Genomic DNA, 20,301 nt, shown 5'->3' with positions numbered 1-20,301 from the left:
CACCTTTTGGCTCTTCATACCTTAAAGAAAAAAAAATTTCTTCTCATCTTTAATTTTAATTTCAGTTCAGAAATGGAAAATGGTAGTTTGAGCTCCACGAATAAACCGGCGATTATGGTGACCAACGACGACGGGATCAACGCGCCGGGTTTGCGAGCTCTAGTTCATGCTCTTGTCTCCACTGATCTCTATGTTGTTCAAGTTTGCGCCCCCGACTCGTATGTTAAAATCTTTTATTATTAGTAAATTGGTATATTCGTGGTCATGAATAAGTATTAAGGGACGTTTGTTTTTTATATTCGTTCTTGATTCTGAATCATAATTTTTGATTTTTTACGGTGTTTTCTCTCACAAAAAATACACGTAAAACGAGAATGATCTGAATCATAATTCTGAATACATAAACCAAACATCCTCATAGTAAATTGTTTGTTGTTGAATCATTTACAGAAATAAGTCTGCTGTTAGTCACTCTATTACTTATCGTCATCCTCTTGTGGTCAAGCAAGTGGAAATCCAAGGAGCAACAGCGTTTGCAGTTTCCGGTACACTCTGTTCAAATCCTTTGTTCAATTTGAAAAAAAAAAAAAAAAAATCGAAACTAACTTAACGGTCAGAGGATCCGTCAATGATAGGACCGGCTACCGGTAATACACATTGTTTATCTACTTCATTTTTTCAAGTCTTACCGTAGAAATCTCCATGAATATATTTCTTCACGAGTTCGCAATTTCTTAAGTTTCATGCAATTTTCTTTTTAAATTTTTTTTTTAATATGTCATGTTTGTACTAAATTTGCAGGAACCCCGGCTGATTGTGCTTCTTTAGGAGTTTCCAAAGCTCTATTCCCTTCAATTCCAGATTTGGTAGAAATCTGGCTTTCAATTGTTGTTATTGATTCATCTCATTTTTCTCCTAATATGCTTCATCTTGACATTGATGGAAGCTTTTGATGCCGGATTTGATTCTACTTTCTAGTGCATCAGTTTATCAAGTTTAGAATTTGAGTTTTACTATAGTAAAAAACTTTCAGAAACAGTTATATTTAACTTTTTTGCTACAATAAAAAGTTATCTCATAAAGTCACATCTCAACTCGAATCACCGAATTAAACGGACCCTAACTAAATTCGTACTTATGTCTGTGTGCACAGGTAGTCAGTGGCATAAACGAGGGCAGTAACCTCGGATGTAACATGTAAGTAGTAATATCTTATCATTGCATTATTATTTAGGAGAATTCTTTTTGTATTTTCTCTCCTATAGTTGCTTTAAAGAAAACAACATAAGGATTTAGTAGGAAACATTAGTTTCTCAAACAAACTATTAACCAATCAAAATCTTTATTACATCTCATAACAGATTTAATTAGTCATTTCCACGCTCTCAAATATCAATTTCAACTATTTCTTATTATTATTATTATTATTATCTTCATAGTTAAGTTTTCTTAACTGGTTTGTGGTTTTCATAAGTTGCTGACTGGCTTTTGTAAGTTACTGATTGAATCGTAGCGTATATTCTGGCACGGTAGCTGGTGCTCGGGAGGCATTTCTTGATGGTATACCTTCTGTATCCCTGTCTCACGATTGGTAAGTATAGATATTTCAAACTAATTTCATATATTTGCTAAACTCGAAAAATGCTCTAGACAAATTAACATTCTTGTGTTTCATGTATTATCTTAATCCACATGAAGTTTTCAATAAATACACTGGTGGTCTTGCAATTGCAGGATTCCGGGTAAGAGCCATGTCGATGACTTCACACACTCTGCTAAGGCTTGCTTGCCTATCCTAAGCGCAATATTGACGGATATCAAGAATCAAACTTATAAGCATGAATGTTTTCTTAATGTAGCTTTTCCAACTGATATTGCAATCTGTAAGGTACATATATATATATATATATATATAAACCAATAATAAGAATATATAGTTAGGAGATGAATGTATATTAAATTCTACACGTTTTATTTGATTTAGAAGTGCATTTAATAATTAATTTTTTTCCATCTTATTAGGGGTACAAGTTGACTAAGCAAGGAAAAACTAAAGCAAGACTAGGATGGAGGCAAGTTACTTCAGAGATAGAACGAGCAAATCTGCTATCATCGTCTCCGGAAGAAAATTATATACCAACAAAACATCTAGTATTCCGTAAAGAAGTAGATCTTTTCCTTCTCATTTGGTTTTTACTCAATTAAAAGATGAAAATCTATCATTCTATGAAGAAAATTTTCATGTCTATTACGGTTTTCCTTTTTTTTTTTTTTTTTTTTTTTTTTTTTTATATATAGTATTTATTCATCACAAGTGATGAATATCGCTGCTCATTTACTAATGTGGTACACAAGGTTGTAGTTCTGCCTTTTGTCTTCTGGTGATGAACATTATTATCAGTCACCTCATTACTTGTTATCATCATTACTACTGAAAAGCATTATTCCTTTACATTTAACTCTGGTTTCATTCTTTTACAGATGAAGAGTCTTCAAGCTGATGATGATGAGGATGATGACACAGACAAGAAGGCTTTAAGAGAAGGATACGTGGGCACCAATATCTCTTTTCCACTTTTTGGGCTGGGAAAATGGCTTATAAGGCTTTATGATTAACAATGATATAATTTTTTTTTTCTTTTCACTTTATTTTCAGATTACTTTGACTCCTCTTGGTGCACTCTCTCGAGCTGATGGAGGTTGCCATGCATACTTCAAGAATTGGCTCCCAAATTGCAGCTGACCACACTTCTCTTATCGTCATAAGTCATGTAGGAGAAAAAACTGTCTGAGAAATAGCAGCATTATTCTTTACGTCGCTCTTTGCATTCATTGTTTACAATTCTCTGATAGTGGAGTTCATGTGTTTCGTTGTTTACAATTCTCTAATAGTAGAGTTCATGTGTCAAACAGCGAATACAGAGAGTGACAGAAAGAGTGACGCTAGCATTTTTCAAAACTGTTTTCTCTTAGTGGCATGTCCTCCTTGTGCTAGGTCAATTATCTTTTGTGATGGTTTCCACCTTGGCCAATATTTGGTTCCGCGGAACATTTCTCTGTAGTTTCGATGTTATTTCATGTCCATTAGGTGAGAATAAAATAAAATGTGCTTTTGTTACAAAGAATATCAATATGACATGAGGATTCCCCATTATCCACATTCTTGTCCTACGCAACGTATAGTGATGACAATTTGAGCATAAAATAATTCCATTGCAACAAATGAGTTGATAATGTATTCCCATTTAAAATGTCAATAATATTAATGACTTGTGATTGGTGACGTCTATTGTTATTTGTTAATTACCTTTTCGGCGGTATTAGGTTGAACACGACAATAATTTAACAGAAAAATGTAGAGAAACTCTTTATCTTATTATATATTTATTTTCTTTACCTTCTACATTAGATTGTATCATTTGGAGATTTCAATATTAATCATTATAAAATAACTCTTGTGCAGATACCCCCTAGAACCACGTAATTGAACACAAAATTAAAAATTCCGTACCTTGTTTTTGTGGTAGAACATTTTTTGTAGGGTAGTAGGAGAACAAATTTTAACCTCTCTAAAGAATAATTTGGTATAGTTTTATTATAAAAATATTGCATTTATAACAAGTAATTCTGAAGCGTTAAAATCCCATCCAATCCAACAGTCACACTATCGGCAATACATGCTTTAATAAATCTCAAGTCATCCAACAGTCATTATAATATAAGCAAACACAACAAAATTTAATTCAGAACTAATAGTTGAAAATCCTAAGAAAAAATAAAAGAGTAAACTTACATCCAACCAAAATGTCATTTCATATAGAAAAGTAACAAATACATAAATAATTAAATATTGTTCAGAGTTCTTTAGGAAAAGAGTAATTGGCATAATTACTTCCTAAACTGGTTAGTAGGTGAAAACTTTAATCTTTTTTTTTTTTGAAAAAAAGAATTTAATTATATAATGTCTAAGAGTTTGTTTAAAAAGTATACTCAAACAATAATTGTTAATTCTAACGTTTAAAATTTAAATTTTTTTTATAAAAAAAATACTATAACATAATTAATAATTTAAGTTTAAATATATAAATAAAACAAACCAACCCTAAATTATTTAAACGTTATCAATTAAAACTTTTCTATCCATTTCTATTAATTTCTCGTGGAAAACGTAGCCCGTGATATGGCCCTCTTTTATTACAAAACCAAAATATCCTTATTATTCGGAACATACCCAAAAAGGAAAGAGAGATACAATAGAGTTATTGCAAGCCAGATAGGCTGCCGCTGTCGCGAGCCGTGCCCCTCCAATCCGCGAGTCGTATCCCGTTTGATTCATAAATTTAAATTAGTAGTTGTAATTTTACATTTAAATTTTATGAGAAAATTTATTGATAAAAACTTTTTAAATTTAAATTTTTTATTTGAGAAAAAACTATAACATAATTGAAACTATGAGCGGAACTCATGAACTAAATAAGACTTTTAATTTTTAATATTTAAACAATTTAAAGGTCGTTTTATAAAAATTAAAAGAATGGAGACTAAAATAAAGCACGTAAGTTTAGGGTTAATGGTGTCAATTACTCTTACAAAAACCATAAAAAATAATAATAATAATTGAGTCAGCTTTTGGATGGAAGTGCGACTAGATTCTCTCCACGGGCATAAATTCCTTCTTGATTTTTCCTAATAAAATTTTCAGGAAAAGAAAATTCACAATAAACCCGTATAAATACGCCAGCGCCAGCGCACACAAACCCATTTCCTTGGTCCTTAACCTCAAGACACAAACAGCTTTGGAGAGTACCTGTACATCAAAATATTCTCACAAATCAGTCTCTCCAATCTCTCTCTCTCTCTCTCTCTCTCTCTCGGATATGGAAATCGATGGAATCGGCTCCGGCAACAGGCCGGCGATCATGGTGACGAACGACGACGGAATCGACGCCCCGGGGCTCCGAGCCCTGGTTCAGGTCCTCGTCTCCGCCGGTCGCTACATTGTCCAAGTTTGTGCCCCGGACTCGTATGTACTTTCATTTCATGTTTCATCAGATTCTAAGTCTGATAGTGTTCTTGAAAATTGATGTCTGTTGCGTGATTTTTGTACTTGTGGAAGAACATTTCTTTCGTTGTTTCTTTCTGTGTGTTATGATTGATGCTTGTGAAGTTAAAAGAACAATTTTTCTTTTTTTTTTGGCTGAAAAAACCGAAATTACGAGCTTTTTTTTATGAGAAAATGAATTGAATGATTTACAGGGAAAAGTCAGCAGTTAGTCATAGCATCACTTGGAGAAATCCTCTTGCTGTTAAGCAAGCAGATATTCCAGGAGCCACAGCATTTGCAGTTTCTGGTTTTTCTTTCTTAATCCTCTTTTCTTTTTTTAATTCATTATCTGAATTATGTTGTTGTTTTTTAAGTTGTGATGACTCAAATGATATGTTGGAATTTTCACCAGAAATCTCGGACTTTCTTAGCAACTAAACAACCAGGACATAACAGAAACTCAACCCTCTCAAGAATTAATAACCAGAAATTAATCAACACAACCAGAAAAACAAGCAACCTCAGAATAGAAAGCTTTATTAGAGAGAACATTAGAATTGCACCTCAGACAATCCTTAGGCCTCTTTATAGAAACCCTGTGGCTATTTCAATTACAACAGAATTATCAAGAACGTAATTCTATTGGCTAAGAGTCTAACTAGCCTAATAATCTGAGTAATTCTCTACAGCACAGAACACCAAAACTGTCTACTCCCAGCCCCATTCTGCCACGTCACCTTTCTATTCCTAATTCCCTGATTAAATCCAAGCCAACAGTACAACATGATATTTTCATTTAAAAGGGTATTATTGAAAATTTGAAATTTTTTTCATCTACTTCGCAGGAACTCCGGCGGATTGTGCATCTCTTGGGATTTCCAAAGCATTGTTTTCTTCGGTTCCTGATCTGGTATCCTTCTTGTTGTTTGAGAAATTTTGATATTTACAGTTACTTTTAAACAACAAAGGTCTCTTTTTTCTTATTGGTATGCAAAGTTAATTCTGTTTTTGTACTCACTAGTGATATATACTTGTATTCACACACAGGTAATCAGTGGCATAAACATGGGTAGCAACTGCGGATATCATATGTGCGTAACATTTGATCTTCTAAGCACTTTCCATAGTATTCTTGCTTTTAAAATATCTTTTTCAAAGCAAAGATTGAGTTAAGGCGACCGATCAGATTCGCTTAGTGTAATGGCTGTCAGGAATTTTCTATTTGAATTGATATCATTTACTGGAAATCTTATGCAGTATTACAATTTGGCTTCTTCAAAATGATCAGTTTTGTCATTTAAATTCACAATTCTGTCTAAAAAGGGTGCTAATGAAATACTAAGGAGAAAAAGAGTAGACAAATTAATTGTCATAGATTTCAAACAAATGCACTTGGGGACTATTTCTCTTTATTCTTTCACAAACTTTGAGGCTAGGTTATTTTCTTATATAAAAAGCACCTGATATTGATTTTCAGGCATTCTAATAGTTTAAGTAGCTGTTCTTTTAGTATGTTAATATAGTTAGCTGGTTTGAACTTTGTTATTGTCAAATGATAACTGGCTCCTTTGTTAAACTGTAGTGTTTACTCTGGCACAGTTGGCGGAGCTCGGGAGGCTTATTTTAATGGCATACCTTCTATCTCCGTATCCTATGAGTGGTATGTGTGAATATTTGATGTCAATATTGCTGCTCCGGAAAAGTTCTTCTTTGTAGTCATATACTGCAGTTTTTCAATTGTACACCATGTAGTTGGATTCACATGTTTTGTCACAAGTGAATTGTTACTCAATTTCTTCTGACTAGCAAAGAGGGTAAAAGGATTTTGTATATCTTGAACTTGCAGGGTTGCGGGTAAGAGCCAAATTAATGACTTCACACTCTCTGCTGAAGCTTTCTTACCAATCATTGATGCAATACTAGCAGAGGTCAAGAACCAAACTTATCCGCAGAGATGTTTTTTGAATATTGATCTGCCCACTGATGTTGCTAACCATAAGGTAAATATCATTATGTTATGATATTGTCAGAAACAATATGATCCTTAAAACTCTGATCTTCCTAATTGGTTAATTCATGTACATATTTCGCGTTCTAGCAAGACATTGCAAACATCGCTGCCATATCATTGATCATTCTAGTTTGCACCCATTTTGGGATTTGCTTTTGATGTTGATTTTTGTGGTCTGTTGTGCCTTGAAAGGGATATAAGCTGACAAAGCAGGGTAAGAGTATATTCAAAATGGGATGGAATGAAGTTACTTCTGATGCACATGGTGGCAAAATGTTGTCAACAATGACGATGGGAACGGATTCAGCCGGATCTGCTGAAACTGATTCACAAGCTGTTTCAGCAGACTATCAATTGTTCCAGAGAGAAGTGGGTCCTTTTTTTATTTTACTTTCTGCAACTTTGATGTATTTTTTTCCTTGTATTTTTTGGCTTGCCGTGCTCTCATTGTATTTTATTATTGCTTTCGTTCTTTCTTTCTTTCTTTTGAACAAAAAAACCATGTTTCAAGTTCCGATAGTTGTGTGGTTTAGCATCTTTTCTAACTCTTGCTGTTTTATACTTGCCAATCTGGCTTATATCGAAATTTATGGCTGTCACCAATTTGCTGTTCTGGAGTTACAGAGAGCTTGACTTATTTTCAACTGACTCTTTACTGTTTTATCATTATGATTTAGTATTTATCGAGACTGAAAAGAAATACTTGTTTGTGGATGACTTGAAACGAAAGAATTTGAAGCCTGGTTTTCTCTTATCCTTTAGTCAATACTTTGTTCCATTTTTTTCTAAAAAAATTTGAAAGGATATTCTACTTCCTCTTCTGTAGGTTAGGGCGGCCGAAGCAGATCATGAAGATGGTACTGATCACCGTGCTTTGCGAGAGGGATATGTGGGTGTATTTGCATTGCTTTTATCTTATATAATTCTTGAACTTAGTAGAGTAGTTTATGATAAACATTGTCTTTACTATACCATTTTACAGATTACTGTCACTCCCCTTGGTGCCATCTCTCGCGCTGAGATAGATTGCCATGCCTTCTTCGAAAATTGGCTGCCAAGAGCAGCAGAACGCTTCTCCTCATCAGCCTTATGAGGCCATAAGGTCCATCTTTCGAATAAATTCTATCATCTTTATCAGGTACTTGTTTGCTAAACATATTCTCCATCAACAGTCATACAAGTTCATCATTTATTCAATCACTAACATGATTTTTTACCTTTGAAATGAAAATTTATTGAAAGCAAGTATTGTTTATGGAGGATTATTTGCAACTGGCTCAAGGGGCTATTTTAGGAAAATCAATTGCTTCCCTTGCATGGTTTTCATGTGATTCTACTCGCCGCTACTACGAACATCGTAAAGCACCATATGGACCATGTTTCATGATTCAATGTAAAAGCTATTTTCTGTAAGCTGCTGCTATACATTCATCTATCAATGAATTTGAGAGTGACACATATTATAATGAGTTGCATCCGCTTGAACTTGTCCGAACTCTCTAGGATTTTTGTTGCTTCTGAGAAATCAAGTAGTGCATGACAAAGATTCACTCTAGTGTTGTATCTGATGACGTACAACATAACATGGACGTGCAATTATTAGGATGTTGGAGATACACACACACACAGACACAAAGATTTGTATAGATTTTATTTAGGTATAAAAAGATTTGTATAGATTTTTCTCCATTTCTTTAAGCGCTCAACATAAATAGGCGAAAACTACACGTTATGCAGGCTGCAGCCCAACTTTCAGCCACTAAATGATGTAAAGAAACGACCTCAGCCTTTGAATAAAAATTTATCGGGTGCCACTTGAATCAATGGCTAAGATCGTTTCTTTTTATCATCTAAGGGTTGAGATGGCTCCATGATACCATCTCAAAAAGTGGGATGTACAATAACTTCTTCCGCATAAGAAGTATCTGAGTGAAACAAAAAAAAAAAAAAAGACACAATAGAAGAAAACCCATGAACACTAGGTTGAGTTTCACCAAGCTTTTGGAATAATATATTGCAGTATTTCTTCAAAGATAGCAATCTCAGTTATTAATCAAAAATGAAGAGTAATAGCTTAAGGCTTGGGATATGTATATTTTAGCTGTCATTGAAGATCGAATTTGCTAAAAGGGTTCAAGTGAAGTAAATGGTCTGAGAAACTAGCCTCTTGCTCTAATTTTCAATAGGGAAATTACAATATATAAACCTAAAGACATGCAGCTCATATAAGGATTTTGAAGCATCAGAACTGTTTGCATTTGCCTATATGCGCCCGCGCGCGCGTGTGTATATTAATGGTAATAATGTTGTCTATGAATTAGCATTGGCTTTTCAACAACCTAACTCTAGGAGCCACATAAATTATTAATGTTGGTTTCTTGTAGACAGACATATAATATAAAGATTGCTTAAAGTTCTTAGAAAAATACTTATATGAAATACATGATGTAACATATGAAAGTCGTGTACGTTGTCCCATCTATTCTGTAGCTTCCATATGTCCCAATTCAACTACTCTTTCGCCCGTGGAAAGACATCATAAATTACAAATCCCCCGAAGATGATTAACCCTACCAAAAAAAAAAAAAAAAAAAAAAAAAAAAAAAAAAAACTAAGCCAAAATGACAAAACTGCCAACACAACCGCTAAATAGACAGCACAACTAATAAGAAACAATATTTAAATATGGATTAGCCAATTGCACCCATTTCCAGACGTTTCTTTGCTTAATTTGGTCACTAAAGTTTCATCACATTTGATTGCTTACGTGAAAGATTCTTTAACGTTATGGAGCCATATAAAAAAGTTCACTCTAATATAACTCAAGATATAAAATATAAGAGAGAAGCAAAATATTCTCTAAAGCAGACCTCAAATCACAAGGGAACTCGAGAAAGGAAAAAGAAAAAGAGTGAGGAGAAAAACGTGTTATGCTAGTATATCATATATATGTGTGTGTGTGTGTGTGTGTGTATGTATGTATATTTTTATAAGTGTGCATAAATAATTTTTATATGTACATGGCGGAGAATCCCTCATATGGCGTGAACTCTGCATCATAAGAAGCCTTCACACTTTTGTCGGCAAAGAAGGTGAATGTGAGTCCACTAGTATAGACCATAGAACATGAACATCTTCATATGGGCAGGATTTGACATCTTCGTATAGAATGTAAATCCCTATTCCTGATCATTCATCAAAAACATGATGAAAATAATAATAATAATAATGTTACAATAAACAAGATAAGGAATGTGAATAAAAAACAATGCAAATTATTGATTAAGAATAAGGTTCTATATATACATAAAGATGGTTTAATGAATGAACAACTTTGAAGTTGATACCAAAAATGCACGTATGAGAATTCATTTGGAAGTGCTTGAGAAATATTTCCAAAACTAACCTTGAATACAAAACAAGCATAACATATAAAAAATGCAGTTTTTTGAGGGGATATTTACGTACTTTTCTTTTGAGTGGAGTTGAGACGAAACCAAAGCTTCTTCAATGGAGAGAAGAGGGATTGAAGCCACCCCATTTGAAGATGTGGGTGTGGCTGCTCTCATGTAGGTGAAAAAAGCCACTATGTGTGAAGGAAATTAATAATGAGAAGAAAACAGAAGAGAAATAAGGTATAATATGATGAGCTAGGGAGATTTGGTTGCTGCTGGTTTTGCTTAGACACAGGGTGAAGTTATAGGGTCACTGTTTTTGTAGGACATTTTATTACACACACACACACACACAATATATATATATATATATATATATATATATTTATATATTTTACATTTGTTTTCCCCTTGGTGGCCAATCATGAGTATCACATTTTGCTCTTTGGTGCAATGTCATTATCTTACAACAGAAGGGGTACATCTCACCAATCAGCTGTGCTTCTCACACTTTAACAAAAGTCCTTTATCTTCATATTATCCTTCATTTGTTTACTCACATTCCTTGTTTCTCAAGCCACATTCTGGGGTTTTTACTATATTTGTTTACTATATTTGTTTACTATATATGCAAATATTGGAGGTAGCTAGTCATAATAGAGTTTGTGGGGGGTATTATTTTTTATTTTATTATTTTTGTTTTTTGTGTCTGTTTCTTTTTCTTTCTTTTTTGCCATTTTGGGACACCTCTTGTGTTTCAAGGAAACATGAGATTTCTTATAGGAGTCTCCTACAAGGATCTTCCCACATCGGCCACCTGTCCCATAATACTCCAATTTTGGTTGCCTTAGAAGTGTCTTTCAGGCACAGGTTGTTCTTTCTAGAGCTAGACTTGACTTGAGATCATGGATCTAGGGTTTCATGACACATTTCTTGTAAGGAAATTTTAAAAATGTTATCAATAAAAGTAACACTACTTTATTTCTGCTACTATTGTTAAATTTATCTTATATCATTAATAATCTCTAAGTTATTTTTTCATAAATCTGCATATTATCTTTTGTAATCTGCAGGTTATCTTTCGTAACTTGCAGGTTATTACTTCGTAACCTGTAAGTTATTTTTCATAGTGACATTAAAATTTTGTGTAGTGGGAGAACTCACAGAGTTGAAAAAATTAATGGTTAAACTTGAAGTTTTCTCTTTTTTATTTGATTATTTACATAAATTTTTTAGGAGATTTCTATTGTAAGACTTGGAAAAAATGAACTGCCAGTTATTTTTTCAAAAACCTGTAGGTAATCTTTTGTAATCTGCAGGTTATCCTTCGTAACCTGCAGGTTATCACTTCGTATCTTGTAGGTTATTTTCCGTTGTGACATCAAAATTTTATGTAGTGGTATTACTCACAGAGTTGAAAAAGTAATGGTTAAACTTGAAATTCTCTTTTTTATTTGATTATTCACATAAATTTTTTATGAGATTTCTATTATAAGACTTCAAAAAAAAAAATGAACAGCCAGTTATTTTTTCATAAACCTGTTGGTTATCTTTTGTAATCTACAGGTTATCTTTCGTAACCTGTAGGTTATCACTTCATATCCTGTAGGTTATTTTCCGTAGTGACATTAAAATTTTGTATAGTTGTTAACTCACAGAGTTAAAAAAAGTAATGGTTAAACTTAAAATTTTCTCTTTTTTATTTGATTATTTACAAAAAAAAATTTAGGAGATTTCTATTGTAAGACTTGGAAAAAATGAATTGTCAGTTATTTTTCATAACCCTGCAGGTTATCTTTCATAACATGCAGGTTATCTTTCATAACATGCAGGTTATCACTTCGTATCTTGCAGATTATTTTCCGTAGTGACATCAAAATTTTGTATAGTGGTATAACTCACAGAGTTGAAAAAGTAATGGTTAAACTTGAAATTTTCTCTTTTTTATTTGATTATTTACATAAATGTTTTAGGAGATTTCTATTGTAAGACTTGGAAAAAATGAACTGCAAGTTATTTTTTCATAAACCTGCATGTTATCTTTTGTAATCTACAGGTTATCTTTCGTAACCTGCAGGTTATCACTTTGTATCCTGCAGGTTATTTTCCGTAGTGACATCAAAATTTTGTGTTGTGGTATAACTCACAAAGCTGAAAAAAGTAATGGTTAAACTTGAAATTTTCTCTATTTTATTTGATTACTTACATAATTTTTTTAGGAGATTTATATTGTAAGACTTGAAAAAAATGAACTCCCAGTTATTTTTTCATAAACTTGCAAGTTATCTTTTGTAATATGCAAGTTATCTTTCGTAACCCGCAGGTTATTACTTCGTATCCTGCAGGTTATTTTCCATATTGACATCAAAATTTTGTGTAATGGTATAACTCACAGAGTTGGAAAAAGTAATGGTTAAACTTGAAATTTTCTCTTTTTTATTTGATTATTTACATAATTTTTTTAGGAGATTTCTATTGTAAGACTTGAAAAAAATGAACTGTCAGTTATTTTTTCATAAACCTGAAGGTTGTCTTTTGCAATCTGCAGGTTATCTTTCGTAAACTGTAGGTTATCTTTCGTAACCTGCAGGTTATCACGTCGTATCCTACAGGTTACTTTTCGAAGTGACATTAAAATTTTATGGAGTGGTATAACTCACAGAGTTAGAAAAAGTAATGGTTAAACTTGAAATTTTCTCTTTCTTATTTGATTATTTACATAAATTTTTTAGGAGATTTCTATTGTAAGACTTGAAAAAGTTGAAGTGCCGGTTATTTTTTCATAAATTTGCAGTTTATCTTTTGTAATATGCAGGTTATCTTTCGTAACTTGTAGGTTATCATTTCGTGTCCTGCAGATTATTTTTCGTAGTGACATCAAAATTTTGTGTAATGGTATAGCTCATAGAGTTGGAAAAAGTAATAGTTAAACTTGAAATTTTCTCTATTTTATTTGATTGTTTACATAAATTTTTTAAGAGATTTCTATTGTAAGACTTGAAAAAAATGAACTGCGAGTTATTTTTTCATAAACCTGCAGGTTATCTTATGTAACCTGTAGGTTATCACTTCATATTCTGCAAGTTATTTTCTGAAGTGATATCAAAATTTTATGTAGTAGTATAACTCACAGAGTTGAAAAAAGTAAGGGTTAAGCTTGGAATTTTCTCTTTTTCATTTGATTATTTACATAAATTTTTTAAGAGAATTCTATTGTTAGACTTGGAAAAAAATGAACTGCGAGTTATTTTACGTAGTTACATCAAAATTTTGTGCAGTGGTATAACTCACAGAGTTGGAAAAAATAATGGTTAAACTTGAAATTTTCTCTTTTTTATTTGAATATTTACATACATTTTTTAGGAGATTTCTATTGTAAGACTTGGAAAAAATGAACTGCAAGTTATTTTTTCATAAACCTGCATGTTATCTTTTGTAATCTATAAGTTATCTTTCGTAACCTGCAGGTTATCACTTCGTATCCTACATGTTATTTTCCGTAGTGACATCAAAATTTTGTGTTGTGGTATAACTCACAAAGCTGAAAAAAGTAATGGTTAAACTTGAAATTTTCTCTGTTTTATTTGATTATTTACATAAGTTTTTTAAGAGATTTCTATTGTAAGACTTGAAAAAAAAATAAACTGCGAGTTATTTTTTCATGAACCTGCAGGTTATCTTTTGTAATCTACAGGTTATCTTTCGTAACCTGCAAGTTATAACTTCGTATTCTGCAGGTTATTTTCCATAGTAACATCAAAATTTTGTTTAATGGTATAACTCACAGAGTTCGAAAAAGTAACGGTTAAACTTGAAATTTTTTATTTTTTATTTGATTATTTATATAAATTTTTTAGGAGATTTCTATTGTAAGACTTGGAAAAAATGAACTGCGAGTTATTTTTCATAAATCCACAAGTTAACTTTTGTAATCTACATGTTATCTTTCGTAACCTGCAGGTTATCTCTTCGTATCCTGCAGGTTATTTTCCGTAGTGACGTCAAAATGTTGTGTAGTGTTATAACTCACAGAGTTGGAAAAATTAATGGTTATACTTGAAATTTTCTCTTTTTTATTTAATTATTTACATAAATTTTTTAGGAGATTTCAACTGTAAGACTTAGAAAAAATGAACTGCTGATAGGTTTTTGTATTAGAAATGCATATTTTTTTTATTTGTTGTGATTTTGATTAAGTCATACGGTAAAAAATATGTACTCTTAATACTTTTTATTGGATATCCTATCGACCCAACTTTTTATTGAGTAAATTATGAAATGAAAGGCGTAACAAAAAGCTTTAAGTTTCAGAATAATAGACAAACACCGGCAGAGAGAAGTGATTGAAAATGTTCGTGAGAAATTTTTTTTTTTTATGTGATACGTAGTACCATTTCATCATGTCAATTGTACACAATAATTTTGGTAGAGCATATTATCATCTATCGTCTCATATATATGATCAATAATTTCTTTGAGCATTCATCATTAAATTTGTCAATGTCCAGAGCTCCAAATGTGTCCAAAACTCTATTATTACTCTTCCCTACGGCATCGTCTCTAAATCAGAAGTACTCTGTTGTGGCGAAAAGAACAAATTACCAAAGATGTAAATCCATGACACGAAATTGTGAAAGGTATAACTCCTAAATGAAATAAAAAAACATTATTATACAAAACAAATATTAGAGAAAGTGAACAAAAGAAGGTTATTATTTTCAACCAGTCCACTATTTCAAATGTTACATTAAATACTGTTAATTATACGTTAGGAAAAAAAAAAAAAAAAAAAAACGTGAGGTTTTATTTATTTATTTATTTTTATTTTACAAACGTGAGTTTTTGATACGAGAGTTTTATGATGGTTTCGGCTGATAAATTTGGGAGAGTTTTCCATTGTTTTGTTAGCGGATACTGGAAAGTAAATAATGTCAGAAAAATTTTGTCGTTTTTGTCGAAAATGTCAAAAATTCAATCCATCTAATCGATATCCATTTGTCGTTTTTGTCCCTAGACTATAAACCAAGTCTCATTTAATCAATAATTTTTTAGGAGACAACCAAAAATGTCATTATTGAAGTAGCGCTATATTATTTTTACCACCGTTATAAATTCATAACGTGTAGATTATTTCTCATAATTTACAGGTTATTTTTCATAACTTATTGGTTATCTTTCGTAACTTGCATATTATCTTTTCATAAGTGCAGGTTATGAAAACGTAACTTGAAGGTTATTTTTTCTAGTAGCATCAAAATTTTGTATGGTGACATTTTGTAAATTTATCTTATGTCACTAATAATTTACATATTGTCTTTTTCATAACTTGCAAGTTATTCTTCGTAACCTGTATATTTTTTTTCATGTAATGTTGGTTATCTTTCGTAACATGTAAGTTATCTTTTTATAACCTGCAGGATATGAAAATATAACCTACATATTATTTTCTATAGTGACATCAAAATTTTGTGTAGTGACATAAGTAATACAGTTGAAAAAAATAATAGTAAAACTTGAAGTTTTCTCATAAATAATAGAGTTGAAAAAAATAATGATTAAACTTGAAATTTTCTCATTTTTTAAAATATTTTAGAACTAGCCCTTCTATTTTTCGTCTAATCAACGTCCATTTGTCTTTTTTTAAAATATTTTACATGTGAAGACATGACTGTTAAGATATAAGCTGTGACTTTTTTATGTTGAGATTAAAGATAATATGAACAAATTCAGTAGATCAAAGACTCGAATATTTTAAAAGTCAGTGGTGATCAAAATAAAATTTAGATGATAAAACCGTGATTAAGAACGAGTTAACAAAGTGACGGTGTTTTGTGTTTGCTAATTACTAGTTGATCAAACTCCTTAACCCATCTTTAGCAAATTTTTTGTAAAAGTAAAAATAATTGAGGTGAAAACTCTATGGGGATTCGGTGTAATATTGCTGCTGCTGAAAAGGACAGACAGGCTATACTTTGGGCAGAGCCTTTAACCGTACACTCTGGGCCGTGATAGCCAGATCTGGACTATCATTCATCAATGTCCAACACATGGATCAGTCCCTAAACAGGAAATCTCTTGGCCCAAACATTCATCATCTGCCACTGCCTGGATCTTCTTTTTAAGACGTTGCATTATTGTGCTTCACAGACTTGGACAAAGGCTCCAATCCAAACCAAACGAGTCCAGGATATAAAAAAATGGAAGAAAGAGGGAAATAGGTCAAGATTTTGAGATGAATTAAAATTAATAGGTCAATAGTTTACACAAGTTAATAAATAGGCCAAATTACTATTTTTGTTCATAACTTGTCTGGTTATTAACCATAACTTAACAAGTTATTGTCCATAATTCACAGTTTTTATTCATAACTTGTCTGGCTATAAATCATAACTTGACAAGTTTGTTGATAACTTATCTGGTTATAAATCATAACTTGACAAGTTATGGCCTATTAATTTTTATAACTAAAAATTGACTTATATACTTTTTTAAACTTTTCATATTGGCTTATTTTCTACTATTTCCGTAAAAAAAATATTCCTCTCGGCTCCTAAAGTCGTCCCCCACGTTACAAATTATTTATGATGCCATAAATCTCATCATTTAGGGCTACGAACGCGACTGTATGTTGAGAGCGTCCACAGATTTGTAAAAAGACTACTTGATGTACGGAATCTAATTTGAAGTGGATTCCCGAATGGTAATTTTTAAATAATTTTAATTTCACCCCTCTTATTATTTGTAACTTTTGAAGGAATAGTTGTGTCAATTTTACGTGAATTATCCTGTTAGGAGTGATCATTGTCTGCTCTCATACGCTAAGCAATATCAACATTTGTAAATCATAGTTACCTATGTTAAGAAACGAAGCGCGCGACATCAAAGGCTGATAAACGGAAAACTTAAAAATAGTTTCAAACACTTCTCATAGAAATCAAACCTAATACCACTCATCTACGAAACCATTGGGAAGTAAGCTTTATTCTGGCCGTTCTACCACCTTACTTTTAACTCACTATTAGTCATTTGATCAGCTATATTAAATTACTTTTGTTTTGGAGGTAATTACAAATAGCTTGTTCCTAGAAAAATGTTAAATGAAAATCATTTATTCATCTGTATTATTGTTACATGCAATGTACTACTATGTGTGATTTAACAGTTTTTAATTATATAGCATGGTGGTAAAAAAAAAAAAAAAAAAAAAAAAATTGAGTTAAGATATATAAACTGTAGACATACTTTTATTTTTGGAAAGTAAAACACATTATCCTTAACGACACGGGATCAAATTAATCATTAATATCTGAACAACACAATATTCTATTTGTTCTCTTATGATCATATCAATCACTTCGCCACCCTAACAAAAAGGCTAATACAAATATAAGCATCGCTTTTGCTTGAATTTTTGTCTTTTTTTTTTTTTACGTTCAAATGTTGCCCTTAATTAATATTCCATCATTATTACCATACGTCTTTTTACTGTAATTTTCCACCCATGCATCCCTTTAATGCCGCAATTGCCTGGTCTACCAATTTCTTGTGTTTCTGATCTTTTTTTAACGGTACAATATAGTACTGCGACATCGAATAATATTGTTTCTCACAACAGCAAATTATGTTCAAAATTTGCATGAAAATATATATATATATATATATGTTTTCCATTTTTCATGAAATTAGATAAGACTCAAAAACAATCGCATCCGTTAAATTTTTTGTAGCTTTTATTAGGTGACTAGTGACGATGCTTTTTCAATGGGCGAAATAGTTTTTCTTGCCTCGTTCATTTCGTTGATTCGAGTTTAGAATTCGAGTTTTATTACAGTAAAAAGCTCTCATAAATAATCACATCTAACTTTTTTGCTACAGTAAAAAACTCTCACATAAAATCACATCTCAACTCGAATTAAAAATTCGAATCAGCGAACTAAACGGATCCTTTGTCACTCAAAACTGAAAATTAGATGTACATATTGTGCATAGATTTCAAGACTTTGAAATTTAACGTGATTCTACCGCTAATTTAAATGAGTTTGTGCCTAATTTTTTGCAAGGGAAAGCGTAGTAAATAGAAATTTTATGAAATTAAATTAAGTAAATAGTAGATTTTAAACATATTTGAGTTAAATGGAAATTTAAGTAACAAATGAATCATAATTTTCATATAAATGATTCATTTACGACTGATAAAAATAACTTACGTGGTAAAAAATCTTAAAAAATCTTTATTTATATGGAAAATAATCTTTTTACTAGTCGTAAAAAGAAAATTTACGTGAACAAATTATCACGTAAACTACTATTTACTTCAAATAATTTTAAAAGATGCTACTAATACTTCATATAATTTCACTGCTATTTACTACATTCCCCCTTTTTGCAATAAGACTAGCCTATCATGGACTTGATGATCCACGTGGAAAATTCAATGTGAATTAAATTTTGCATAAAACCATTTATTCTTGCTAAAAAATAAACAATTAAACGCACAAGTAGTACCTATAAACCAATTGCATTATTGCAAACTTCAAAATAGCTCGTGAACTTCAATATGGGGCCACCTTTTTTTTCCCTTTCTTTTCTTTTAATTTAATTTTGGCTGTGCCAAATATATTCTCAAAAGGTTGTACTAAACAACATTGAAGAAACTAGTCAAGCTAAAAGATGATGGATCATGGCTGAAGCTAGCTTTTCCCCAATGGCGGGGCCCAATTGGTGCAGTCACAAAGGGAGAGAAATATAATATAAGGTACTCCCAATTATTACCATTTCATGATTTTGGTAAAAAAAAAAAAAAAAATGAACATAGCCACAACCGTACAAATGGCAAAGAGGAAAAGAGAAAAAGCAAAAAAAAAAAAAAAAAAAAAGATTTCATGCAATTTTTTCTTTGCTTTAGCAACGGTTCAAAAGTGGTTTCAGTTGTGTCTCCAAAGTCCATTCCCAAATAATCATTCAACTTCCAATTTCCACTCGACAATCTGGCTTTTCTTTTTTCATTAACGTTAAAAAGAACACGATATGTCCCTCTTTTGTTTTTCTCTTTACATATATATATATATATATATATATATTTATATGGTTTTTATCAGGGAAGTGATTAAAAGGTACTTATCTATGCTTTAAATTTGTGGACACATGGCAACTTTCCGATGATGTGACAAACCTAAAAGAGGGAACGATATCGAGGTGTGCACATAACATGAGCTAGCAATGAAAATGTTATTTTCATGCAGTGAAATATAAGTCTTAATTTTCCTATATATCCTTTGTTTAAGCTTTCTCTCTTTGTACATCTCTTTCTGTCTCTGGAAAATTCAAAGGAAAAAAAAGAAAAAAAAGAAGAAAAAAAAAAACTCGCATTTCCATTTTATATTATCCATTCTCAAGTATAAAGAGCTTAATTAATGGATTCCAAATTCCAAGTAAATAAAAATTCACCTGATCAAGAATAATATTAATTAGAGGTAAATTTAATTAACTAGGTTATATATGTTGATAGGAAAATTAAATTTGAACGAATATATGAAACAAGTGGAGGGGTCCAAACTTAGCTTTTTCTGTTGCAACTAGTGGTGGTATGATCATCACATGCACAAAAGTAATCCACTCTTCCAAGTTCCAGTGATGTATAGATTATATGTCACTCTCACACATGTGGGATTCTAATTGTCTCAAAAAATAAACGAAAAAAATATATATATTGAAATATCATTTCGTTCTTACAGATTGAATATCTAGTTTTGTCTAGTTTCATCATATAATAAGTTCAATTCAAAGTCACAAAAACATATAAACATATATATATATATATATATATATATATATATATATATACACACACA

The 20,301-nt window shown here is 31.5% G+C and overlaps 2 protein-coding genes across 3 annotated transcripts; both read left to right on the top strand.

The window, feature by feature from the left end:
• Positions 1–3,145, top strand: LOC21387954 (5'-nucleotidase SurE). Its single transcript, XM_024162029.1, has 9 exons — positions 1–218; positions 451–545; positions 802–866; positions 1,154–1,197; positions 1,514–1,591; positions 1,735–1,888; positions 2,023–2,166; positions 2,482–2,550; positions 2,657–3,145. Exons 1-9 carry the CDS (start codon positions 73–75, stop codon positions 2,741–2,743), a joined length of 882 nt encoding a protein of 293 aa, XP_024017797.1. The 5' UTR covers positions 1–72; the 3' UTR covers positions 2,744–3,145.
• Positions 3,146–4,777: 1,632 nt separating this feature from the next.
• LOC21387953 (5'-nucleotidase SurE) lies at positions 4,778–8,745 on the top strand. 2 transcript variants are annotated; one of them, XM_024162028.1, is made up of 10 exons: positions 4,778–5,023; positions 5,257–5,351; positions 5,890–5,954; positions 6,092–6,135; positions 6,627–6,704; positions 6,891–7,044; positions 7,248–7,424; positions 7,882–7,944; positions 8,038–8,193; positions 8,302–8,745. In XM_024162028.1, exons 1-9 carry the CDS (start codon positions 4,878–4,880, stop codon positions 8,146–8,148), a joined length of 933 nt encoding a protein of 310 aa, XP_024017796.1. In that variant the 5' UTR covers positions 4,778–4,877; the 3' UTR covers positions 8,149–8,193; positions 8,302–8,745. The 2 variants fall into 2 exon arrangements, with proteins under 2 accessions (XP_024017796.1, XP_010090909.1); XM_010092607.2 differs by having other exon boundaries at positions 8,298–8,744.
• Positions 8,746–20,301: the final 11,556 nt, after the last annotated feature.

Source organism: Morus notabilis, unplaced genomic scaffold, assembly GCF_000414095.1.
Source record: "Morus notabilis unplaced genomic scaffold, ASM41409v2 Scaffold378, whole genome shotgun sequence".
NCBI lineage: Eukaryota > Viridiplantae > Streptophyta > Magnoliopsida > Rosales > Moraceae > Morus > Morus notabilis.
Note: the sequence above shows the minus strand (reverse complement) of the source record. Positions and strands in the feature narration are given on the sequence as shown.

Bases quoted from the DNA above. Each gene is read 5' to 3' on its own strand.
- LOC21387954 (XM_024162029.1), top strand. From the start codon at position 73: ATGGAAAATGGTAGTTTGAGCTCCACGAATAAACCGGCGATTATGGTG. The intron at 867-1,153 runs GTAGAAATCTGG...CTGTGTGCACAG, and splicing joins TCCCTTCAATTCCAGATTTG to GTAGTCAGTGGCATAAACGA. The intron at 2,551-2,656 runs GTGGGCACCAAT...CTTTATTTTCAG, and splicing joins AGGCTTTAAGAGAAGGATAC to ATTACTTTGACTCCTCTTGG.
- LOC21387953 (XM_024162028.1), top strand. From the start codon at position 4,878: ATGGAAATCGATGGAATCGGCTCCGGCAACAGGCCGGCGATCATGGTG. The intron at 5,955-6,091 runs GTATCCTTCTTG...ATTCACACACAG, and splicing joins TTTCTTCGGTTCCTGATCTG to GTAATCAGTGGCATAAACAT. The intron at 7,045-7,247 runs GTAAATATCATT...GTGCCTTGAAAG, and splicing joins CTGATGTTGCTAACCATAAG to GGATATAAGCTGACAAAGCA.